Raw genomic sequence first — 24,014 nt, forward strand, 5'->3', positions numbered from 1 at the left:
GCATGACTGTCATTATCAGGAAGAGGAAGAAATGAACCTAATCCTTGCACAGCTTTCTTGTCTTCAAAGCGATCTCCAGACTTGTCTTGGACTCCATTACTGCCTTATCAAGGTCTTGATCCTCATATAATTCTTTCCGCTTTTCAAATTTGCCACCAACTGTTGCTTCATGGGGATGGGATCAACAATAACCTCAGTTTCTCCTGCTCACCCTACATGCACATACGTAAGGCCGGGAACAAATGATTCAATCTGCGCCTGCACGCCACCCTCCCGTCTCTCTGCCCTTTCTCCCGTCGCCCCTGCCTGGCCGGCGCTCCCCACCCCTCCGGTCAGCGATGCGGGAAGTAGTGGAGCTTGTCGGGTGCGTACTGTCTCCACCACATGGGAAGGAGAGGAGGCCTCCAACTGCTTGCCGCCGTCCAGCGCCTCCACTGCCACTGAAGCCACTGTTCTACCCAAGACGGCAAGGCCCGCCATTGCCTAGGCGAAAGCCTCGACCTAGCCTCCTCTGCTGGCCAAAGGGACCGACTAAGCCCACGACCAAGTCAAAATAGACGGGACCAAATCCAAATCGACACAATCAGGGCTTTTTCCTATGAATTTTGTAGAATTTTTTCCTACGGTGCTCGTTTAATTCGTAGGATTGAAATTCTTAGGAATTTTTCTGTAGAATTCATTTGTACTACATTTTGGAGGAAAATTTACATTCAATCAAACCTCTTTGTTAAATCCCTTTGTTTTTCATATGCTATCAAACACTCTTCCAAATCCTCTTGGGTACAAAAGGACATGACACTCTATTCCTGTGGTGAGTCCTCAATTGGCTGTGAGGCCTTTAAAACCAGGGAGCATAGTGCTATAGATGATTGCGGTTTTCACAGTACCAAGTATCCAAGACTACTTGGCAGAGTTTTGGGTCGTCATAGATTAGCTCGACTTGTATGTATCCTGAGCTCTCGACAGTGTCCTGGCCGAATTGAAGGTGCATCTTCAAGGATAAAAGGGTCCAATTCAGATCGCAGTCAGCAAATTTATTGTAAAGATGCACATCTCTCAGTTTGTTGAATACAAGAATGAGTGTTTGTGGACCTCCAGGCTGAATCAAAATCTGCAACAAGAAAGAAAATAAAGAATGAAGCTGTTTGGTTCACTACCATGTTGAAGCACAATTAGTTTGTTGTGACAAGTTAAAGCCAAGAAACAACATTATTGTCAGCATTTCTACAATTATAATTATAATTCTTAACAGGTTTAATATCGGACAAATAAGTGAAATTAAGAAGAGCGCTGCTGCAGCACTACAACGGTAGGCTGCTAGAGCATCACAGTTTTCTCATACCAAATAAACCAAAAATTCTTTAAAAGAGAGTTGAACAGCAGGGTGAAGCAGTTCCATACCTTTAATTCAGAGTCAAGTCATCTACTCCAACATAAACAAGTTTTCGGTGTCCTTATTTCTTTTTCCCAAACGTAAAATTTGCAATATCTTCAACCTGTGGGATGACAGGGAAATTGGGGGAAGTTTGAATAGGTTGAATAACAGATCCACTAACATTTTGAGCCTGTGTGGCAGAAAAGAGAACAGTTTACCTATTCTGCATAACAATTCCAGGACAAAATACAGCAATTCCAGCAGAAAGTTAAAGGCTGCACTTTGCATATGAAATGAAATTGCCAGATGATGACATACCTGAGGGAGGTAAATATTTGTTTCATGTCCTCCTCGAAATTTTGCTCAAGTATGTGGTCAACTTCATCAATTATAAGGCACTGCAACATACTGTAAGTTATGTCAGAGAAATTAGGGTAGATAGAGAGGTCAGTTATGACATTCATTGCCTTCAACAGCAATTTTCATGTAATTCAATGTCATTTTCCTGCTAACTAGTGACCCATGGCACATGTGCATGCAAGCAAAGGTTTGGAGTTCCAGTGGGCTGACAAGCAGAGTTGGCAAAATATGCCAAGTTCCAGTGGGCTGACAAGCAGAGTTGGCAAAATATGCCATTTGACAAGGTATGAGTGGGCAACAAGGTCGATTCCATCCCTGCCCAACAATATATTTACAATGCAATTATACGTTCCTTTCATTAGAAAACAGAATTTCGTATTGGTGATGGCTATGGAAAAGAACTTTTATCAACAGATCCAACACTTCTACCACTGTAATTAGTTCCCACTTAATTCGGTTTACAGAATAACAAACAACATTTATATCCACTGGACTTGCCAATGCAACTACTCCCTCTGTCCCAAAATCAGTGCATTTCTAGGTTTGTCCTTAGCCATCCATTAAGTTTGGCCAAATTTAGATTCATGGAAAAAAGTATCATTAGAATCATCACGAAATATGTTTCATATTCTACCTATTTGATGCTATAAATGTTGATACTCTTTTCTGTACACTTGGTCAGAGTTAAAATAGTAAACTTAGGATAGTGTTAGAACTGCGGTTAATCTGGGACAGAGGCAGTAATAACCAACGAAGATGAAAACATGTAACACAGCTAATAATAACTTTGCAAAAATAGAAACCATTAGCTTTCACGATTTTGCATATACTTGGAATAATATAGGCTGAGATTTCATACATACTCTAATTCAGTATTAACAGGTAGACACTTCCAGTCCTGGACAAGAAAAAGGATAGACTGTAGACGCACACAAAAGTTAGTATATGAAATAACCAGGTGACTGATTATGCAAATAGAATAGATATAAGTATGAAATTGCTGGGCGCATTTGTTGTTATTTAGTATGTTAACTTAAACATGCGCACTACTTCGACAGAAATATTTCCTTGAAGCTTTGAAAAAATGATAGAGGCCAGAGTGCCTTTACCTTTAGCCCTTTGTAGTTGAAACCACCGGTACTTTTCAGATGGTCCAGAAGCCTGCCCGGCGTAGCAACTAATAGATTGACTCCCTTCACAAGCTGGTTGGCCTCACTTCTCATGTTAGTGCCACCAATTAAAATATCCAAGAGTTTGACAACAAGTTCAGGGACGGGGCAAGATCTTAAATAGAACGACCAAAGAATGAGAGGAATGACCGCACCTCTGCAACTCGCCGCCTTGAGCTAGGGCCTCCATCAGAACCTCGATGCCATCCCCTTCCTCCCCTCCTCTGCAACCATCATGGCGGCATGGTGGAACGTGAAGACCAGAAGGTTTGGGGGAGAAGCGGATCTGAGAATGCCTTGTCCAGTGGACAGCCCGAAGGAGCTTGGACGGGAGGCGGCGGCGGCCCCAACCCTAGCTATGCACGGCTTCGTGAGGAAGGGGTGACGAGCAAAACTTGTCCAGGTAACACCTCACTCATCGAGCACCCTACTCTTTTTGTTTTCTCTCCGATCGACACAGTACCCCTGATGACGTGTCTATTGCGAGACGGCGAGAGAGCACCCTTATTGTGTTTGATTACGAAATACGCAGATCTGAAAGTAATGATTTTTTTTTTGTCTTTGTTGTACAGCATGACAACCCCCAGTGGCAGGTTTTACCCTCACAAAAGGATATGCTTATGGGTGAGTAACTGTGAGCATCATGCCAATCACATCTTATAATTTCCTTTGTATTCAATCAGGGTTTGAATTACCATATGACTTTGTTGTTGCAGTTCATCCAGAATCGTGGAATCCAGAGTGGTCTGTAGCAAGGTATGCACGCACTAACCTGGTCAGTGAGTATAATGTGTTTTCTCTTCCCCGCAGAATATATTTCTTCATCGAGTTCCTTAATACGTACTCCCTCCGTTCCTAAATACTTGTCTTTCTAGGCATTTCAACAAGTGACTACATACAGAGCAAAATGAGTGAATCTACACTTTAAAATATGTCTATATACATCCGTATATAGTAGTTATTTGAAATGTCTAGAAAGACAAATATTTAGGAACGGAGGAAGTACATTTTTGGGGTATCTAAACCAATACATGCCGTTTCAGCTCCTAAATTTGAATGTGGATTTGCGACCATCAGATGTTCCTGTTTCAATTTAAAGTACTTGAGTTTATGGTCATCAGTTACTTACCATCAAATCATTCTTCAGTAGCAAGTCTTGTCATCCTATAGGAAGATTCATGAACCGTGATTTTCTGTTGCTTGCGAGTGAAAAAAACTTTATATGTAACTATAAGAGGGTGGAACTTGCAAGAACATCAAAGCGTACCTTCACTTTTCGAGCGATACAAATGATCTTTCATTATCAAGTTGTGCATGTATTTTGCCATAGAGAATTCTTACTATTTTTCATCACTGGTCTGACTCTCTGACATATATCTTTGTGATGCAGCATACTAACAGCGCTCCTATCATTTATGGTAAGTTACTTTTTCATCAGCTACAATTAGCAAAAAGAACAGCTTACTAGGAGATGAACCACTATTCAAGCCTAGAAATTTGTACTCTTAACAACTTACTAAGCACTAAACTGCTTCTGCAAGCAATTCTTCAGAGTGTTCAGATAACCAACACTGGCATTTCACTTAAGCAGTACTATGATCGATTTTTCTGTTCTACTGATAAATCTTACTTAATTTGCATGCTAGTCACCTAAATCAGTACTCTGGTGCTTAAGTGACAACGATTTGTTTCTTGCAGCTTACTATTTTCTATCCCTTATAACTATTTGGTTGTTTCACTAAAAACAATCATCCAAGCATTTTAGTCCACAAACTAAACAAGCGGAGCATTCATAGAGGATATAGAAAATCTCAGAGACTTGATGAGTGTTTGTTATGGTTCAGGCAATAGAAAAATGAAAAATTCACTGTTTGCATATTCATTTTTTGAAGCCCAAGGTCACACATTTTTGGAACTTTCTTGGTCTAGAAACAACGATCGGAAGTCATAACCGACTGAAGCTTGCAAGTGCCAATAATGAATTAATAATTTTACACAAGCAAGCAAACTCACAAGCATCCCCTGCCAATAGAGATGCAAGTGGGATCCCGCCAAAGTCACACTTCTAGTTCATTTTGCGATTTCTAGTATTCCCTCCGACCCATATTACTTGTCACGGATTCAGGGAGTACAAAATTTGAGCTAGAAAACACAGAATGAATTAGAAGTGGGATTTTGGCGGGATCCCACATTCCCACTTGGCACCTTACCTGGCAAGTCCTTGTAGACAAAGTGGCTCTGTAGTGTCATGTTCAGATAGTAAACAGGCAAGCCGTATATAAGAGAGAAGGAACAAATCGCATATATAAAGGCCAAATTTATACTACTCCCAGGACAACTAGAACCAAGCATAGCATATTGTTCTCCCTCCATGTACACACATCCGTGCATTCTTTTTACTTCTCACTTGCAAAGAGAATAACAGAAATTACCATAGCACTTCAATGAAAACCAGCATAATACATCAGGTAAACTCACAGGCTTACCTGTGCGACTTGAGAAACAAAATGACTAGGCAGACTAAAAGTTCGGAAGTTGAAACGTCACTCTTCAATGGCTAGAAGTTTGCTATACATATTTGTCTAGCTCAGTGAGTGTCACAGTTTCAATACAAAATTATTCCGTGAAGTAGCTGAATATAAAATGCATATATATATATATATATATATAACTGAGGCCGCAACCAAGTGTGCGAGTATACCTGAAACTTTGATCTGAATAATAGCTTGACAGTGCCAGGACACTTGCTTTGTTCGATGCAGAGTTAATAGTGCAAAAAGAAAGATCGGGGTGGCAACCATCACAACATGGTTGAACTCCTATTGGTCAACAATTCAGCCAAAACACCTTTCTCGATCCAACTTTTAATTTATCACCAAAAGCATCGAAGATTGCCAGCAGAAGAGGATCAGTTCAGAAGAGAAGTCTGAAGTCCCGGCATCTAACAGAAAATGTTTTGCTACTGGACCACATTTACTGGACATGGAAGAACAAATCATCAAAAGACTCAAATTATCACAAAATTGACAACTTCTATCTCCTTGTTATCATCTCTTGGTCGATTTTTATTTGGCCAGAATGCTTTTGTAGTAACTAAACAAAGATTGGTATTGATCTTCAAAGGATCTTTAGAAACACATAATGACCAATGAAACCAAAAAGAGAACACACCATGATATAGAGCATGAACTTTAATACTCCCTCCAATCCATAATAAGTATCGCAGTTTTGAATTAAGGTTGAACTAATCTTAGTTCAAAACATGTGATGCACAATTAACGAACATGTGATGCACATGTGAACATGTGATGCACAATTAACGAACATGGAACAACAGCAGAACAAGTAACTTATCACAAAATGTGTAGTGTAAAAAGTAGCTGCTAAATCATGTTTTGCACTAGCATAACAATTAGTTAAGGCTTTCTTTGGCAACTGATTGTAAATCAGTAATGCATAAAAGCAACTAAACATGGGATGATTTAGTTGCCAAGAAATAAATTCTTTGCATTTTAACAGAATGCAAATTGTAAATAAGTAGACCCGGCATTAGCCATGTCATGTACTCCCTCCGTCCCAAAATAAGCGTCTCAAGCTCTAGTACAAAGTTGAGACAGTTATTTTGGGACGGAGGGAGTAAAATATTATTTTATCGGCATTCTTCACACAAGCATCCTAATGAGTTTACATATCGATCAATGGTTAGCTTCTCCATAAAGTGAGTCCGAAACCTGATTGTGTTCTTTTATGAAACACAAATCTGAATCCTAAAGATGTTCGAAATTTAACCTATTCTTGGACTTATGGACAGGAGAATGTACGTATTACCATGTCAAGGAAAGGAAGCGACCATGAATTAACATTCTCCAGTCCATATAATAAATTAGTAAATGTTTGCGATAAGATGAGAATATGTCAGCTATATTCATCAAGAGAATAGATTCCAACTCACATCTATATTTATTATTACAGAAATTAACATAAGTTGCTGAAACACGGTTTCTGCATTTACAGAATTAACAATTAAGAGCTCCGAAAGGTTCCACACAATAAACGGTTTGCTTTTTATTAATTCAAATCATACTCCCTCTCTTTTCTAAAGGCCATTTCATAATTTGGGCTTAACTTTGATCATCAATTTGAGCAACAAAATTATATGTTATATGCCCATAGTTTGCGTGGAGTATACATATATTTTGTTGCTCAAATCGATGGTCAAAGTTGGACCCAATTTACAAAGTGGCCTTGTATATAGAAAAATGGAGGGAGTAATTTACAGATAGGATGATGAACATAGCTGACATACAGCTAAATAAATAAAAACAGCATGAGCAGTTTCCTTTGCTGTAGCTACATCCAGAACGCATGAGCAGTTTCCTTTGCTGTAGCTACATCCAGAACGCCACAGGGGAGAACGTCGAGAGTTGCTTAGACACACGACAAGAGGTAGTGTTCCTGTCTTTGATTCGCAGATTTCCCTCACTATCGTACCTGAGATGAAACGTGGTCATGTTGAGCACGCAGCCACGAGAGTCACCAAAAGCATCCTGGAACTCTAAACCATCGGCCGCCACACAATCAACAAGGAAAAATCTGGAGTTGCCCATGTAGGTGAGAGTAGGCCCTCGCCCTCTAGCCAACTGATGGTATGGGTTCCACATCCTGTGCTCCTTGGCCATCTTCCAGTTGGGCTGCTGCAATGTGCTGCTGCTATTGCTGAGGGAGGGAACTTGGCAGGAGCAGATGTAGCCATCAGGGTGTAGCCCAACCCATGCATCTAGGTCGGCGTCGAAGTAGCCTTCAAGCACGAAAGGGAACATCCATTCCCCATGGCGCCTCCACTCACGGGTCTTGGTGTCAAAGGAGAAGGTGCCACGGTTGATGTCGTTGATGTACGAAGACACAAATATGGTGTGTCCGTCCGGGTGAAGGGCGTAGGATTCGATCTTTTCATCCTTAGCGAAGGGTGCCGGCATGCTTTTCCAGGACCAGTCAGTGCTTGGGCACAAAGTGTTCATGTCATCCTTGGTGGCGGTCAGGACTTGAAAGGAGTGAGGCCGCCTCATGAAGTAGTAGGCAAACGCAAACAGCACGTCACCGGCGGCGGCGGGGCGCTGTGGCTCTTATATTTAGCGATCGTGGGGAGGTCGGGCCGGGCACAAATCAAATCAAATTATACTGTAGATAGTAGCTCTACACACACTGAGGCTGTGTTTGGTTGAGCTGCAGATTCTGTAAAAGCTGCTGTGAGATGTGAGCTGTGAACTTTCAGCTGTGGAAAAGCTGAAAGCTGTTTGGCTGAAACAGCTGCGAAACTGTAGATTTCACTGTGAATTGTCTGTAATGACCTTGGACAATGATTCAATATTTTTATGTGCAAGTAGACCGTAAAATAGTGTTATGTACATTGGTTGCAATAGAACGACCGTTTTGCAAAGAAAAATTATGACAATTTAGATGATTCATAGCTAACACATACGAATTCAACGATTATACTTTAATGTTGCATATTGCATATAAATAGATATTGACCCCATAATAATACTCCCTCCATTCCTAAATATAGGGTGTATCGTTCTCCACCTCTTCAACGGGATCCGCTTGTGTCGGTGCTACTTCCCGTCGTAGCACACAATCATCCAATGTACAACAAAATGCAGCAAGTATTCATCAATAAACAGCCAGTGTACTGGACATGCAACAATGTGCAGCAATACTATCAAAATCTCTTCCACTTCACATCAATACACAAAAATATGACAAGCAATATGCATCATCGCATCCAAATTTCATCCACTTTAAAACATCAATTGGCGACAATATGACATAGCAAAAAAAAATACATCCTCTTTCTACTTGTACAGGAGGCGGGAGGGGAATGGCGAGTGGGAGGAAAGGGGAGCATCTACTTTGGAGAATGGAGGGAGGAGGTCACAGCGGGGCAGCGGGAGGCGTCGCCGGCGGTGGAGGGCGGCGGCCCTTGCTGGTTGGAGGAGGTCCGGCAAGCAATGGAGGAGGAAGGAGGTCGCGGCGGGGAGGCGAACGCAGGAGGCGGCGCCGGTGGGTTGGCATGCGGCGGTGGAGGGGCGGCGGCAGCGCTGGCGGCGGCTAGGAACCCTAGCTGCCGCTCGGGTGGATGGGGATCGAGCAGGAGGTTTCTGGATGAGCCCTCCTCTCGTGTGGGCTGCCCTTGTCCATCGACCGAATCGTTTTCCACTTACCAGTGGCAAAGGTGGGTAAATACCATCAAACTCTCAGGGGACAGCTAAAAATGCATTGCTGAAGTTGGGGGTTCACCTGCTTCGAAAAATACACTACGAGGAAGTTGTAACTTCTCCAGATCCTGCTTCTCTTTTCCCCCCTTTGGTTAGCTTATAGCTTCCAAAAGCCAGGAGTAGGCTTCAAAAGCTCAACCAAACACAGCCTGAGCCTGAGCCTGAGCCCTGAGGCGAGGCAATCTGCTGATCGCGTGCCACTGACCACTGTGTTGTGGCTGTGGGCCTCGCTTGTCCTTATTGGCACTTTCACCCCTTCGGCCTTGTTTGATAGGAAGGGAATGTGAAGGTTTGGATACGACGGGATTTGGTGAATCCCCCTCTTCCACCCAATCCCCTTGAAACCTCAAACCCCCCTCTCCAGCCACACATACCTCAAATCCCCCTCCGTACAGAACACTGTTTGATTGGGAGGGATTTTCATATTGAACTAAAATGGTGTAAAACAGTTAAAAATCTAATCTTGCAACAGTTCTTCACATGAACAACATAATTTGCTTGACTTGGAACCAATATATCATCACATAATTGCAATGTCACATAACAGCAACATAATCTCTCACATCAGCATGACTTGGAACCAAAAATATCTCATACGTTTTCGGCATTCACAAGTCCAAGGAAAGACAAGCGTACATTTAAGCATGCTGAGAATACATAAGACATGCGTACATTTAAGCGTGCTGACAACAATAGCGTCGACACAAAAGCAACTGACGAGACTCTTAAACAGACGATTTCGAGGGCCCTGCAAACGTCCCATTCTTCCTCTGCTTTGTTCGACTTCTCAACCTGGTTTAATGACACCAGAAAAAACTGATGATATTGAAGAAAACAAGGTAATGTTGCTACTGTTGACAAAATTACATCTCATTTCAATTCAATGCAGATATTTCTCATTCAATTTCAATTCCAAGACCCACAAATAGAGGATCCAGTTGACAGAGGGAGTACTTATGTACAAGTAAATGATCAGGTATGTCTCAAGTAAATGATATTAAGAGCACAACAACAATCAGGTATATTTCAAGGAATTATATCATGGCCTTGTTAGAGCTACATCAAGACCAACAGAGGCTGTATACAGGCAACATCAAGGCAACAGAGGCTACACCAAGCAACTTTCTCAACCTTGTTAATCCTACATAGGTATGCTTCCCACATTTGCATTGCTATTTCATCCCTTAGAGTGTTCCCTAAGTCGTTGTTCCCATAGTTATTCTCGTCGCCATTCGGGAGATCAACAAAAACATTTGGCGCTATGTTATCGGGCTGGTTGTCAAGCCAAGTCTCGTCACCATTCTCCATTTTGATGATATTGTGACGAACTGCGGCAGCTGCGGGAAGTTTCACTTGGTTCTCGATTGAATGCAGTGTGCCAACATGAAGAATTGGGAAGCGCTTCTTAAGAATTCCTAGAGACCTTTCCACATGGTTCCGTAGAACAGCATGTCGATGATTGAACTATTCCCTGTGGTTTTGTGGTTGAGGATGTCCATGACCAAATTCCTTCAAATGATACCGGACACCCCGATAAGGTGCGAGAAATGACTGAGTGTTTGCATAACCCCCATCAACTAGGTAAAACTTTCCCTCGGGTACTCTAAATCCTTTGCTAATTGCAGAATGAAGAACCCTCGCATCCGTAGTTGAACCCTCCCAACCACATGATATGAAAGTGAATCTTAGATCGAAGTCACAGGCAACCATAATATTATGACTCAAGGTACCCTTCCTATTCCGAAATGGAGCAGCAATTCTAGGTGTTGCCGTTATAGGAACATGTGACCCATCAATGGCTCCTAAACAGTTCTGGAAGAAAAGATTGCAGGTCAATAAAGAACTATAAGTTAGATAAGAAAAGGAATTATGGAAGCATTAAAAATGGAAACCTGGAAGTAAGGATAAAATCTTGTGTCGGTGGAGATTACTGGATGTGGCTCATCAATGTTCGGGGGCTTCAAAAATCGACTAGCTAAAATGGGGACGATGTTGAAGAACTCATTGATGTACTCATGAAATGTTTGTCCACTATGCTGAAATTCTAGCTGAAGATCTTCATAAGATGCGTTGTGAGACACCATGTACAAGAAAAAGGCTAACTTCTCCTCCACCTTAATTCTTTTATTCAATATCAGATTTTCTCTTCTAAGGTAAGATGCCAAAGCCCGGAAGATACGTGGCTCCATCCTATAAGCTACTAGGTAATTCTTAACATGCCCTGTAAGGATATCATCAACCCGCTTCTTGCCATATAAGATGGAGCTATGTCGCTGAGTTCTCTCGATTGGCCCTCTACTACGCGTTCGATGCAATACGGGCAGAATAAAGGACATCATATCTTCATCATCCTTGCTTCTCCTCTTCCTAATTCGATCGATAATCTTGGAGTTCATCTCGGCACTAAAACTAGAATCAGGAAGCAACAAATAAGAACTACATTTCATGGTTTACTTGACTCGAAGCAAATTATTAATAAGACATACCACATAGTAAGACTACAAGAGCCATCAAGTAGGATATAGTACTTCGGTTAAGACATGATAGAAATGAGGTCAAGAGGCCAAAAAGTTGGTCTATATTACCGAATTTAGGCGTGACAACTGGATCCCAAGATGGAGGCAACTCGTCCACCCCAACAAGAATCCAAGCAGCAGGCCTCTGTCAAAATAAGAACATACCAGCAACATGTAAGATGACACACAATCATTCATATATACTATAGAAACAAACATCCCTACTGCATTGTTCCACCAACACTCACGGAGAATTAACTAAAAGTTACATCTTACTGGGGAAAAGGCCAGCTCTTCGGTCGGGGTTAAGGAGGCTGATGGTGGTGGAGCATGGAAGAGGCTGCAAGGTCCATGGAGGGAGAACAAGTTAGCAAGGTCCATTACATAGATTCAGTTCAATGGAAATGCTAGCTAGCTAGATAATAAATGAATGACAGAAATAAGAACCAATCTGCGTGATACCATTAATACAAGACCAAGTTAGCTAGCTAGCTAGAGGACTATTTGCTTCACTAAAAGTGCACAGAAATTAGACTTGTAACTTGTGTTGTCCATGGTCACAGGCTCACCGCACATACGAATAACAGTTACAACATCAGACCATCACCATCACCATCACTAATACAATTTGCACCACACTGCCATCACAAAGAGAACACAGAAACACTCTTTGGTAGCCATGGTAACATTATTACAGAGATTTAGTTTTATACAATAATACAAGTAGTTCTTCTACCTGCCTAATGCTTCTACAAGGCTCCTATAAGGATTTCATTGCCGAGTCACGCATACCAATTCTATTTACGCAATATCCATTGTGGAGAAGCTCAGGAAAATGCCAAAACTATCTGAATCAAAAAATCATCTAAGATTACGTAAACACAGTCAATTATACATGTGCAACCAACATATCGATCATCGCCCATAAACCATTGACTAGTCGCTCTCTCGAAACACACGACAACAGCAGTAAAGACCTCCACTACATCCACAACACACCAATAATGGAGGGAGGAGGTCACAGCGGGGCAGCGGTTTCGAGAGAGCAGATAAACTAGACTGTGTGGCTCGCTTTCCAGTTATCCCAGTTAAGCAAAGGGAAGAAGCAGAGCACTAGGAGTCTGGAGCTGGTGAACAGGACACGTATGCATGCAATCGGCTGGCCACTAAACCAATTAATTAACAAGGTCCGGAAATCTCACAGGCTCAACTTGAGCTTGACACAAGGTCCAGCAAAGGGAAGGAAAGCTAAATCACATGCAAATAAATCTTCTACTAAGCTTGAAAGTCAGTATGTGCCATGCTTATAATCTCAACCAAGGGGGAAGTTAAATCAGAACTTAAAATTATTGCATGTTAATCAAATTCTAAAAACAGAACTAGAATCTTAATTCACTGACAAGATGGAAACTACAAGAGTGAAAATAAATTGTAAACAACATATGCATAGAGCTCTGATTAGACCAACCCCACGCCTTTGAATACTTGCTCAAAACTGAAACTATTTGGTTAATACCAAACTACGTAAAATAGCAACTATGAAAAGACAAAGGGCTAAATGATGGCATCTGAAAGGATCGATATAGTTGACTAGAGGGGGGGGGGGGTGAATAAGCAACTAACAATTTTTAGCTTTTCTTTACCAAATTAAACTGTGCATCAAAGTAGGTTGTCTAGATATGCAACTAGGTGAGCAACCTATATGATGCAACAACAACAAATACACAAGCAAGCAAGGGATACAACACAAATAAGCTTGCACAAGTAAACGCACGAGATAACCAAGAGTGGAGCTGGTGAAGACGAGGATGTGTTACCAATTTCCTTCCTTTTGAGGGGAAGTACGTCTCCGTTAGAGCGGTGTGGAGGCACAATGCTCCCCAAGAGGCCACTAGGGCCACCGTATTCTCCTCACGCCCTCACACAATACGAGATACCGTGATTCCACTATTGGTGCCCTTGAAGGCGGCGACCGAACCTTTACAAATAAGGTTGGGGCAATCTCCACAACTTAATTGGAGGCTCCCAACGACACCACGAAGCTTCACTACAATGGACTATGGCTCCGCGGTGACCTCAACCATCTAGGGTGCTCAAACACCCAAGAGTAACAAGATCTGCAAGGGATTAGTGGGGGAATCGAATTTCTCTTGGTGGAAGTGTAGATCGGGGCCTTCTCAACCAATCCCGAGCAAATCAACGAGTTTGATTGGCTAGGGAGAGAGATCGGGCGAAAATGGAGCTTGGAGCAACAATGGAGCTTAGGGATGGAAGAGGTGGTCAACTAGAGGAAGAAGACACCCCTTATATAGTGTAGAGACAAATCCAACCATTATCCACTTACTCAGCCCGCGACCTGCGGTACTACCGCTCCAGACAAGCGGTACTACCGCAGGGGCTGACGGTACTACCGCGGCGGACCGCGGTACTACCGCTGCAAAGGCAGGAGCTAGTCTAGGCCAGAGCCGCCAAGGCTGAGGGCGGTACTACCACTCCCCCTTGCGGTACTACCGCAAGGCCAGATTGGACTAGCCTGGGAAGGGCGCGGATGAATAAAAATACATCCGTGCCTACTTCTGCTGAAAATCAAAGAGTGCAAAAATCCGACACGGTACTATCGCGCCTGGCATGCGGTACTACCGCGCAGGGAGCGGACGTAAAAAATTACATCCGCCCCTACTTTCGCTCATGTTGTTGTGCCAGACCAGGACTCACGGTACTACCACGCGCATGGGGCGGTACTACCACGTAGGACGCGGATGTAAAAATTTACATCCGCCCCTACAGCCGCACGAGAGGTTGAGTCTGATCTGAGGCCACGGTACTACAGCTCCTTAGGAGCGATACTACCGTGTGCGCCTACGGTACTACCACAAGGGCTTGCGGTACTACCGTAGGGTCCTGCGGTACTACCGCTCCTAGGAGCAGTACTACCGCATGCCTTAGAAAAGCAACACTAGGAATCCTTCTTTTTGCATAAAAAGGAAGACAAAGGAGGATGCTCCAAAGCGCAAAGGGAAAGGCGGTGCAAAGGGAGTAAATGTGTACGTGATGATTCCACCCGAACCTTTCCAACGCGGACGCCCCTCTTAATAGTACGACTTTCCTACAACTCAATTCCACCAAAAAGAAACGTAGAAAAATGCAATCTTCAATAGTCTTCGAGGGGCACCAAACCGTCTTGTGCTTAGTGATGAAACGTCTGAAAAACTCAAGGCACACGATTAGTCCGCAAAAGCATTGTCATCAATCACCAAAACACCTTAGGGATAAATATGTCCTTACAGCATCCATATATCATTCAACAATTACATCGGTTACAGTACGCGACATCACAACAGATGCATAATTGACAATTGTGTACAACATAAATTGCATTAGAACATACTAATCATAAAAACATGGCTACAGATTACAATAAGACCTAGACTATGCGACAACACCGATGTGCCGTGTTGTATAAGTACACAGAGCAACTATAAGAACTAATGAACAAGCTTTGCCTGTTTCATCACAGATTATTTGAAACATTATCCGGTCATGAAGAACAACACATGGATCAAACTCCAACCAAGTATGCAAAAGTCTAGCAAGTATATGACATATTTGATACATAGCATATTGGACGCATATTGTGAGGACACGTATGCATGCAATCGGCTGGCCACTAATACCAATTAATTAACAAGGTCCAGAAATCTCATAGGCTCAACTTGAGCTTGACACAACTCCTTTCTTTCCTTTCCAATGTTTCTTCATCTAGTTAACTGGCCACAAAAGCACCTTGCCAAGAAGATACATATGTCAGGCTCAAGAATATACTAGTGTTGCGGGATCAACAGCAGTCACCAAGAGGGGGCAAATTTGGTTTAGAATCTGCCAATTTATCCTCCTAGATGCATCAGACGAGCTAGGGTTAGGGTATAAGAGGGGCTAGAAGAGGACGCCGTCCTTGGCGAGCTATCCAGGTAGGGTTAGGGTAGGATACACCGTTCTTGGCATGCTCGCCGGTGAGGACGAGGCGGACGGAAGGCGTGCGGGAGGTGGCGGCCATGGCATAGACTTCTCCCGGGAGAGGAGGGGGGAGGGAGGGGGGGGGGAGAGGCGACGATGACTTACCACCGGGGAGAAGTCCAGTACGCCGGCGTCGAGGCGTCGGGTGGCGGGGAGGAGTCGGCGACGGCGGCGTCTTGCGAGGAGTGTCGGGCGACCAAATCCTTGCCCCCCCTCGAGTCTTCTGAAGCGCGTGGGTAGAAGGGGATCGAAGGGGAACCGAGTGGTTTGGCCCATCTAACCCTCGCGTACCAAACGGGTTGCCTGGGCCTCGCGGGGATAATCCCCTCAAAACCCATCCGACCCCCTTGTGCCAAACGAGGCCTAAAGGGATCTCATGGGAAGAGTTTGCATCTGTGTATAGTTTTTTGCTTTTTGTTGGGGGTTGGGGGGAGGGAGACGTGAGGGAGTTTGGTCATGTTACAGAAAGATTGTACCATTTTTTCTTTTTTTGGTTGGCCTGCTTGCTCGTGGCCTTGTGGGATTGTCCAGCCTTCGGACTCGTTGTGATCTCGCATATGGGGTCCATCTGGTTTATGTAGATCTAATGGTTGTACTCTGTTAAACGGAAATAGGCACACCGAATTAAAGGTCATTTGTTTCTAATTATTATGGAATTTTTAAGCTAATTATCTTTATTTTCGTAAGTACGTAAAATATTTTTTAAATATAATAGATGATGTAACTCTTTTGATATGAGCAATAAACTTTGAGGGTTTCAAATAAAAAATGTGTACAATTCAGTGTCCCAAGGACCAGGCCGTTGGAGGAAAATGCCGGGCCAAAACACAGGAGATCAAAAAACGCCGTCTGTGGGAATCGAACCCACGACCACGTGGTTAAAAGCCACGCGCTCTACCAGCTGAGCTAAGACGGCTCTTGTAAGAATGTTTCAACCTGGCTTTATAGTCGAATTCAAGTTCGCTAGCTTGATCTCAGACGCGCGAGGTTTCAAACTTTGGAAGTCACTGCAAGCTCCGTGGGTGGGTCCGCTTCTTCAATTTCGACACTAGAAAGTTCATCCGTGTCCGGCTCGATCTGTTCAAAGACTACTGCATTCTTGCACTTCATCGTTGCATTAAATGTGTAGCCTTTGCTACCCCAGGGCCAGGGACCAGTAATGGACTCTTTCAAGTTGGAAGATCCTGGACTGTTCTAGAATATTGTTGTTCAAAGGAAAGTTATACGTGGTGTCTAAGAGCAACTCCGACGTAAGGGGACGAGACTTGACTGCTCCCCGCGCGTGTGCTCATCCATGCTCCCGCGTATGTGGCTAGATTTGATTGGAACAAAATAAGGCCCGACCCCACCTCCTTAAAATCAGGGGGGGGGGGAGATGATTAGATTAGAAAGAAAAAAGGAAAAAAAAACAGCCGTAGGATGAAGTGGGAGTACGGATGGGAGCATAGGGAGGGAGCAGGCAAGCCGGATCCAACTTAAGGACCCAAACGGACACGGATTTTGTCCATTTCGTGTCCGTTTGGGTCACCTGTCCGCCTAGCGGATATGGGGCGGACAAGTGTTGTATCCAACGTGCGGCACAAAAGCAGACCCAAACTCCTCGCGCCGCACACCCCCTTCTCTCTTCCTCGCGCCGCCCGCCCCCTTCTCTCTCCCTCGCGCCGCCCGCCCCCTCCTCTCTTCCTCGCGGCGCCCGCCCCCTCCTCGTCGCGGCGCCCGTCCTATCTCCCTCACACCACCCCTTCTCTCTCCCTCGCGCCGCCCCTCCTCTCCTCCTCGCGCTTCTGCTGTAGCCACCCTCTGCTCGCGCCGCCGTTCGGGCCTCGAGCCCCAACAGGAGCGCGCGGAGGAGCCCTGCGCCGGTAGCCTCGCTGCGGCGCAGAGTAGCGGCCGAGCGCGTGGAGGAGACCTGCGCCGGTGGCCTCGCGGCGGCGCCGAGGAGCGGCCGAGCGCGCGTCGGCGACCTGCGCCGGTGGCCTCGCTGCGGCGCGGAGGAGCGGCCGAGCGCGCGTCGGCGACCTGCGTCGGTGGCCTTGCTGCGGGCGTTGTGGAGGCAGAAATCGCAATGGTGTTGTGGAGGTAAAAGTTGTAGTCGCTGACATATGGGACAAGGGGCCGACACGAGCGGGCGACAGCGGTGGACGAGAGCGTCCGCTTCCGTCCACTTCGTACCCATTTGTTCCCAGATTTGGGCCAGGTTTGGGTCGGGGACGAACAGCAGGCGGACACAGGCGTCTGTTTGGGTCGCCCCGTTGGGCCAAGTTTTCTGTTCGGATGACCCAAGTTAGTGCTAGATATATCCATTTGAAAGACAAGCTTGGGACAAGTTTTTTCGGACGAAGGAAGTATAAGTCTTTGTAGAGATCTCACTATGGACTGCATACGGAGCAAAATGAGTGAGTATACACTCTAAAATGCATCTACATACATCCGTATGTGATTCATAGTGAAATCTCTATAAAGACTTATATTTAGGAACGGATGGAGTAAATGGCTTTGCCCCAAGCCCATATAGTCTCATTCATGTTATCTTCACATGTTGCTCTAAAATGCAGTGGTATGTACTGTATTTAATTTTTCCAATGATCACCTTGATAAGAATTGCTCTTTGAAGATTCTTGTTTTACCAGCTGGCTAACTATGTTCTTTGTGTGTTTGCAGGAACAAAGGACTAATACACTATCAAGAATTATGCATATTCACACTAATACACTGTATCAAGAACAGAGGACTAATACTCTGTAACCCTCATTAGCTATATATAGCACAACATGGTACACAACTTTTTTAGCTTCCAAGTGTGGGCATATTGTCATTATGTAGTTAACTGCATTGTTGACTGTTTGAATTGATGATTCTTTTTTTGTGATTTATGTGCAACATTTGTTTATTGCACATGGTGTGAAGCAAAGCTAAAATGACAGCACCACTCTTAGGAAGTTGTAAGGTGTTTGAAAGTACATGTAGTCCCCATGTGTGGTTTTGGTAATTAATGACAATCCTTATGGACTAATGTTTGCATTGAGATATATACATTTGAAGGTTAGTCCCATTGGAATATGATTGAAGAATAATGTAAGACAACTCCTTTGAAGCAACAATTACATTGAGATGATCAAAATGAAGTTCATTGGAGTATCTTAAGGAGTGGCTCAAAGATATGATCATAATGGACTCATGTGTGAGTCATGATTGATCAAGTATTCAAGCAAGCTATTCAAGTGAAGAATTCAATATACCCTTCAAGACGTCAAGATTAAACATGGAGTAGAGATATAGGTTGACCAAGATGAAGCTCAAAGATCGAACTCTAAGTGGTCAACACACGAGCGCAAAAGATGCACCACATAGGATCTTGTGGTATGATAAGAAATTATCAATTGCACTCTGTGTACTAACCCATACTATGTGTTGTCTATGTTTCTGAGGGTTAGGTGATGCTCATGGGCTCGCATCGAGAAAGAGATTTCAAGTGTCTATGAGAGGATGACATCAAGTGTTGGTGATCATGGTTGACAAGGGCAAGTTCAAGATAACCATCCCAAAGGATTACATGCTTGAAGCTTGTGGATGATCACATGATGGATAAGTGAAGATGAATACAAAGCAAAGCTTCCCCACATTGTGTATGGGGGAGAGACTTGAAGACTTCACCAATGTCTTGCCTTCATCTTGAGCCAATAAGAAACATCAACATCAAGCTCAAGTGAACGGCTCGTGTCAAAGGTATTAGTTCCTTTGACATTAGTGTTGTGGAGTGATGACCACCAAAAAGAAACATATACACTCAAAAATGGATTCTCGATAGCTATGTAGTGTAGCTCTTTTATGATTCTTGAGTTATAGGGATCCCGCACTATTAAGAAGGGATCAAAGGGGTTTGTGATGGCTTTGCTCAAGTCAACATCTTTTATACATAATTCCACTCATATCCTTTATACCAAAGAAAAGTCAAAGCCAAATAGTTTCCCAAAATATATGATCTAACATTTCCATACTTTGTACCCTCCATTTTGGTTTATTTTGGGTGGTTCTCTATTTGAGGACCTGGAGCTTTTCCATAGCTTCAAAACGAGCCCAAGATCATCAAAATCGGAGTTCGTATGAAAAAGTTATGCATGTTTTACTTTCGGTATGCTGGCTGTTTTCTGCGGGGACGGAAGTTTCGGGCAGCCCGGAAGTTCCGGGGCCTGGAAGTTCCGGGCAAGTTCCGGGGAAAGTTCCGAGTTAACCAGAGAGTTTGCACATATGTGTTTAATAGGGGGCCTGGAAGTTCCGGGCTTGCCTAGAAGTTCCGGGCTGCGTTTTTCTGTGCGTGACGGGCAGATTTGGTGGGGCACTATATAAGGCACCCTTCTTCCCCATCGAGTGTGTGCTTTTGGATCTGAGATTTCCCCATTCTTTTGAGCTCTATCCTCCTCCCCCAAGCCTCAAAACTCCAATCCATTTGGGGGGAAACTACTCCATGGATCTAGGGTTCATTGGTTGACCTCCTCCATTGTTCCTCTCCTCTCCCATCCCTCCATAACATTAGTTGCTTTTGGTGTGATTTGAGAGAGAGGGATTTGAGCCTTCTCGTGCTACACCTCGAAGAGATTTGTGAGAGTTCTTGAGAGAGATTTCATCCAAGCATACAACCACTTCTCCTCTCTCTTTTTACCAAGCAATTCGTGATTTGAGCAAGTCTTGAGCATTCCCCCCTTAATCTTGTTACTCTTGGAGGTTGGAGACTCCTAGGCGGTAGGAGTGCTCCGGTGAGGAATCAACTTGTGATTTGTCCCCTGGAAAGTTTGTGAAGGTTTGGAGGCCACCTCAAGGTCTACCACTAGTGGTTGGGAATCGCCTTCATGGTGATATCTCAAGGAGAAGAGGGTGAGCCTTCGTGGTGTTGGTGTGCCTTCGTGGTAACATCCACCTCTCTAACGGTGACTATCGGTTATCCCTAACCCTAACTCCTTACTTGTGGTTTACCTTGGTCACTTGACTGTGCATTCACTATTCTTGTTGTCCTCATTATATTGTGTTGGTTACCATATCTTAGAGATTATTTAGGCCAACACTTTATAGTCCGCAACTCATACTTCCTACTATTGTTCTATCTTGTGTTTAGTGTGAATTGCTAGCTTGTAACATATCTTGTGTAAGCTTGTAGTGCTTACTTGAGTTTGCTTGTATCATTCAATTCCATATATTGTGATACAATTTGTGTAAGCTTGTATTGCCTACTTGTGGATGTGTGTATTATTCATTTCCATATCTTGTGATATACATTAAGTAAGTTTGTGTAACTTGTGCTTACTCATATCCTTGTTGTGCTCATCTTGTTTATGCTAAGTTGTTGGTGCACTTAGTGAGCCTAGTATATTTATGATTTGTGCTTGAAAAGTATCCGCTTAGTTTATTCCATCATTAGGATATAGCCAAGTCCGTAAAAGATTTTAAAATGCCTATTCACCCCCCCTCTAGGCGACATCATGGTCCTTTCAATTGGTATCAGAGCTAGGTCTCTCCTTATTAGGCTTAACCGCCTAGAGAGTAATGATGTCGACTAGTGAACTAGCGCATGATGACACATTTTGTTTTAATGGCACAAATTACATTATATGGAGATTGCGTATGCTTTGTCACTTTCGGGCCATGGGTCCAAATGCTTTGCGGATTGTGGTTGTAGGGAATTCAAATCTAAAGGATGGACAATCTCCATCACTTGATGATATGCATCTTGATTGTGAAGCTTTAAGTGTCATTCACCAAGCTATAACCTTCGAGGTGTTCAAGTCAATCTCGTCTTGTTTGTTGGCTCATGAGGCTTGTACAAAAATTGAAGATATATATGGTGGGTCCAATCTTGATGAAGACAATATTATTTTTGGGGAGTTAATGGAGGAGTTCTCCACATTTCTAAATCATGAAGAGCTCTTTATTGCTTCCACCTTCGATTACTTGCATACCCTCAAAATCTTTCACTTCACGAACATGTGGCTTACCACAAGGTAATGACATGGTAAGTGAAGACATATCTCGTGATGATGGTATTAAGATCTTCATTGATGATCTTGCTTATGTTGATATGAGTGATGTATCTTCTATGGACACGAGCATATCTAACACCGAAAATATCATACATTCTTGTGTAGAGAGTCCTTGCATATCATCTAATGATGCACTCATAAATTCGTGTGATGATATGCTTGGTCGTTTGTGTTGCTATATTCAAAATGCCGTGATTCCCTCTAGTTCTCTTTGTGAAACTAACCATGTAGAGGAAATCAAGAAAAATGAGGCATGCTTGGTTGATGAAGAACCCTCCTCTCCAAAAGAATCATCATCAACCCCTTGTGTTCACATGTGCCTCATGGCAAGAGGTAATGACGAGGTATCATCTTCTCTTAGTGATAATGATGATAGTTGTAATGAGGAAGATGATGAAGTCTTGACTCAAAATCTCTATGAGATTGGGAAAACTCTTCGTAGAGCTAAAAATAACACTTATAAAAGGCTCCAAGATGTTCTTGCCTGCTTTAAAAAACATAACGACTTATTCCTTTACGAGCAAGCAAAAAGTGAACAACTTGAACATGAACTTGCTATGGCTCATCAATGTCTTAGTGACTTGAGGTCTTTAAAAGAAGAGATTGAAGTTACTCATTGTAAACTTAAAGAGGATTTTGAGCACCTTGACCTTGACTACAAGAAGGTCAAAAGGAGAGCTCACCAAAATCTCTAAGTCTCATGAGGAACTTCAAGCTACTCATGCGGAGTCTCTAGCCTATACATGCTCCTCTCATATTGATAATGATGCTTGTGCTACTAACTCTATCTTGTGTGAAGCATCGATATTAAAAGAAAATGTTGAGCTAAGGACTCAACTTGATTTGCTAACTAGCAATTATGGGAAATTGGGAGAAAGTCATAAAAAGCTCTCAGGCATTCATGAGGATCTTCTAATCTCTCATGATGAGTTAAAGTTAGCTCATGAGGCTATGGTCACCAAGGTAAAATCATGTGAGACTCATGTGGATATTAGCACATCTTCTACTCGAAATGCCTTATTGTCATGTGCTAGTCCTTGCAATTCCTCTCTACATGATATTGGTATATCTTGTAATGAATTGCTCACCATGCCTTGTTGCTCTAACAATGAAGCTTCTACTTCCTCTAGTTCTTTTGTTAATACTAACCTTGTAGAGGAAAATAAAGAGCTCAAGGCCCAAGTCACTAGTTTGAAGAAAGACTTGGAAAAATGTTGTGATAATATCTTGAGTGTGCAAAAGGACCCTCAAGACAAAATAGGACTTGATTTCATCTACAACAAGAAGAAGCCCAAGAACAAGAAGAAGGGACAAGCTCAAGTCAAGAATTCGTCCAACATTACTTGCTTCAAGTGCAAGAATGTTGGACACCATGTGAGATCTTGTCCATTGAAGAAGAAGGCTTCAAATGTGAAGCATCAAGGGAAGTGGCCTCAAGTTCAATATCAAGATAATGAAAGGCCTCTTCCCATGACTAACCAAGATAATGCTCTCCAAGTTAAAAAGGTAAAGAAGAAGAGAAAGGGGAGCGCATGTTGCTATATTTGCCGTAAGAAGGGACACATAGCTTCATCTTGTCCCAACGGTAACATATCTAAGACTCCTATAGTCAATAATCATTATTCGCTAAGGAAGGATATTGTTGGCAATGTGTTTGCCAAGTTTGTGGGTTCCCAAAGAAGTTTGAAAGTGGACAAGACCATTTGGGTTGCCAAGCCTATTGTTATTAACTTCTTAGGACCCAACTTGGTTGGGGACCATCAAGCTCAAACTTGATCAATAGGTGTGTGGAGGGCATTGGAGACTTGGCTACTTCATGAAGAAAAACTATTTTCACCATATGTTATGGCTAATGCCAAGTCAAGTGGATTATCATCGTATCTATCAATCCAATACTCCTATTTGCGGTAACTTGTACTTGCATTGTTTACATTGAAAGTTACTATGTCCCTTGCATGTTTAGGTTTTGTACCTAGCATGTGCTTGTATAGTTGTGCTTCCTAGTATGCTTGATTTGTGTTATCTAGCATTTGTAGGTTCAATGCACTTAATATATTTGTGTGTGTGGTTTCAAGCCTTTATTGCTTCATTAGTTGAATCTTCCTTGGCTCTTTTGAGATATTTACGGATATCACAAACCTTAAATGTGTATGTAAGTGGGATACCACCCAGTATTGTTAGTGCAATATTATCTAGTTACTATGTGGTATGTAAAGCTCATTTGAAATTCAAATTCTCTCCATTAATTATCATTAGTTGGGTTTTATTTGCTT

The 24,014-nt window shown here is 43.0% G+C and overlaps 2 protein-coding genes and 1 non-coding gene across 15 annotated transcripts; all 3 read right to left on the bottom strand.

Moving 5' to 3' along the window:
- Positions 1-646: 646 nt before the first annotated feature.
- Positions 647-3,344, bottom strand: LOC123136483 (DEAD-box ATP-dependent RNA helicase 27). Of its 13 annotated transcripts, none has more exons than XR_006467026.1 (6): positions 3,060-3,344; positions 2,845-2,950; positions 2,599-2,654; positions 1,694-1,773; positions 1,402-1,565; positions 647-1,111 (listed from the first exon to the last, which is right to left on the bottom strand). XR_006467026.1 is itself a non-coding variant. In XM_044555859.1 (6 exons), exons 1-5 carry the CDS (start codon positions 3,092-3,094, stop codon positions 1,424-1,426), a joined length of 360 nt encoding a protein of 119 aa, XP_044411794.1. In that variant the 5' UTR covers positions 3,095-3,344; the 3' UTR covers positions 647-1,111; positions 1,402-1,423. The 13 variants fall into 13 exon arrangements, 4 of the variants coding, with proteins under 4 accessions (XP_044411794.1, XP_044411791.1, XP_044411795.1 ...); XR_006467019.1 differs by having other exon boundaries at positions 1,694-1,783; positions 2,845-2,937; positions 3,060-3,324; XM_044555859.1 differs by having other exon boundaries at positions 1,402-1,496; positions 1,694-1,783.
- Positions 3,345-7,135: 3,791 nt separating this feature from the next.
- LOC123133912 (uncharacterized) lies at positions 7,136-8,071 on the bottom strand. Its single transcript, XM_044553295.1, has one exon. It carries the CDS (start codon positions 7,968-7,970, stop codon positions 7,293-7,295), a length of 678 nt encoding a protein of 225 aa, XP_044409230.1. The 5' UTR covers positions 7,971-8,071; the 3' UTR covers positions 7,136-7,292.
- An 8,481-nt stretch (positions 8,072-16,552) lies between these two features.
- TRNAK-UUU (transfer RNA lysine (anticodon UUU)) lies at positions 16,553-16,625 on the bottom strand. Its single transcript has one exon. It is a non-coding gene; the product is annotated as a tRNA-Lys (tRNA).
- Between the last annotated feature and the right edge of the window lie 7,389 nt (positions 16,626-24,014).

The sequence above is a fragment of the Triticum aestivum genome, chromosome 6B (assembly GCF_018294505.1).
Source record: "Triticum aestivum cultivar Chinese Spring chromosome 6B, IWGSC CS RefSeq v2.1, whole genome shotgun sequence".
In the NCBI taxonomy this organism is placed as follows: domain Eukaryota; kingdom Viridiplantae; phylum Streptophyta; class Magnoliopsida; order Poales; family Poaceae; genus Triticum; species Triticum aestivum.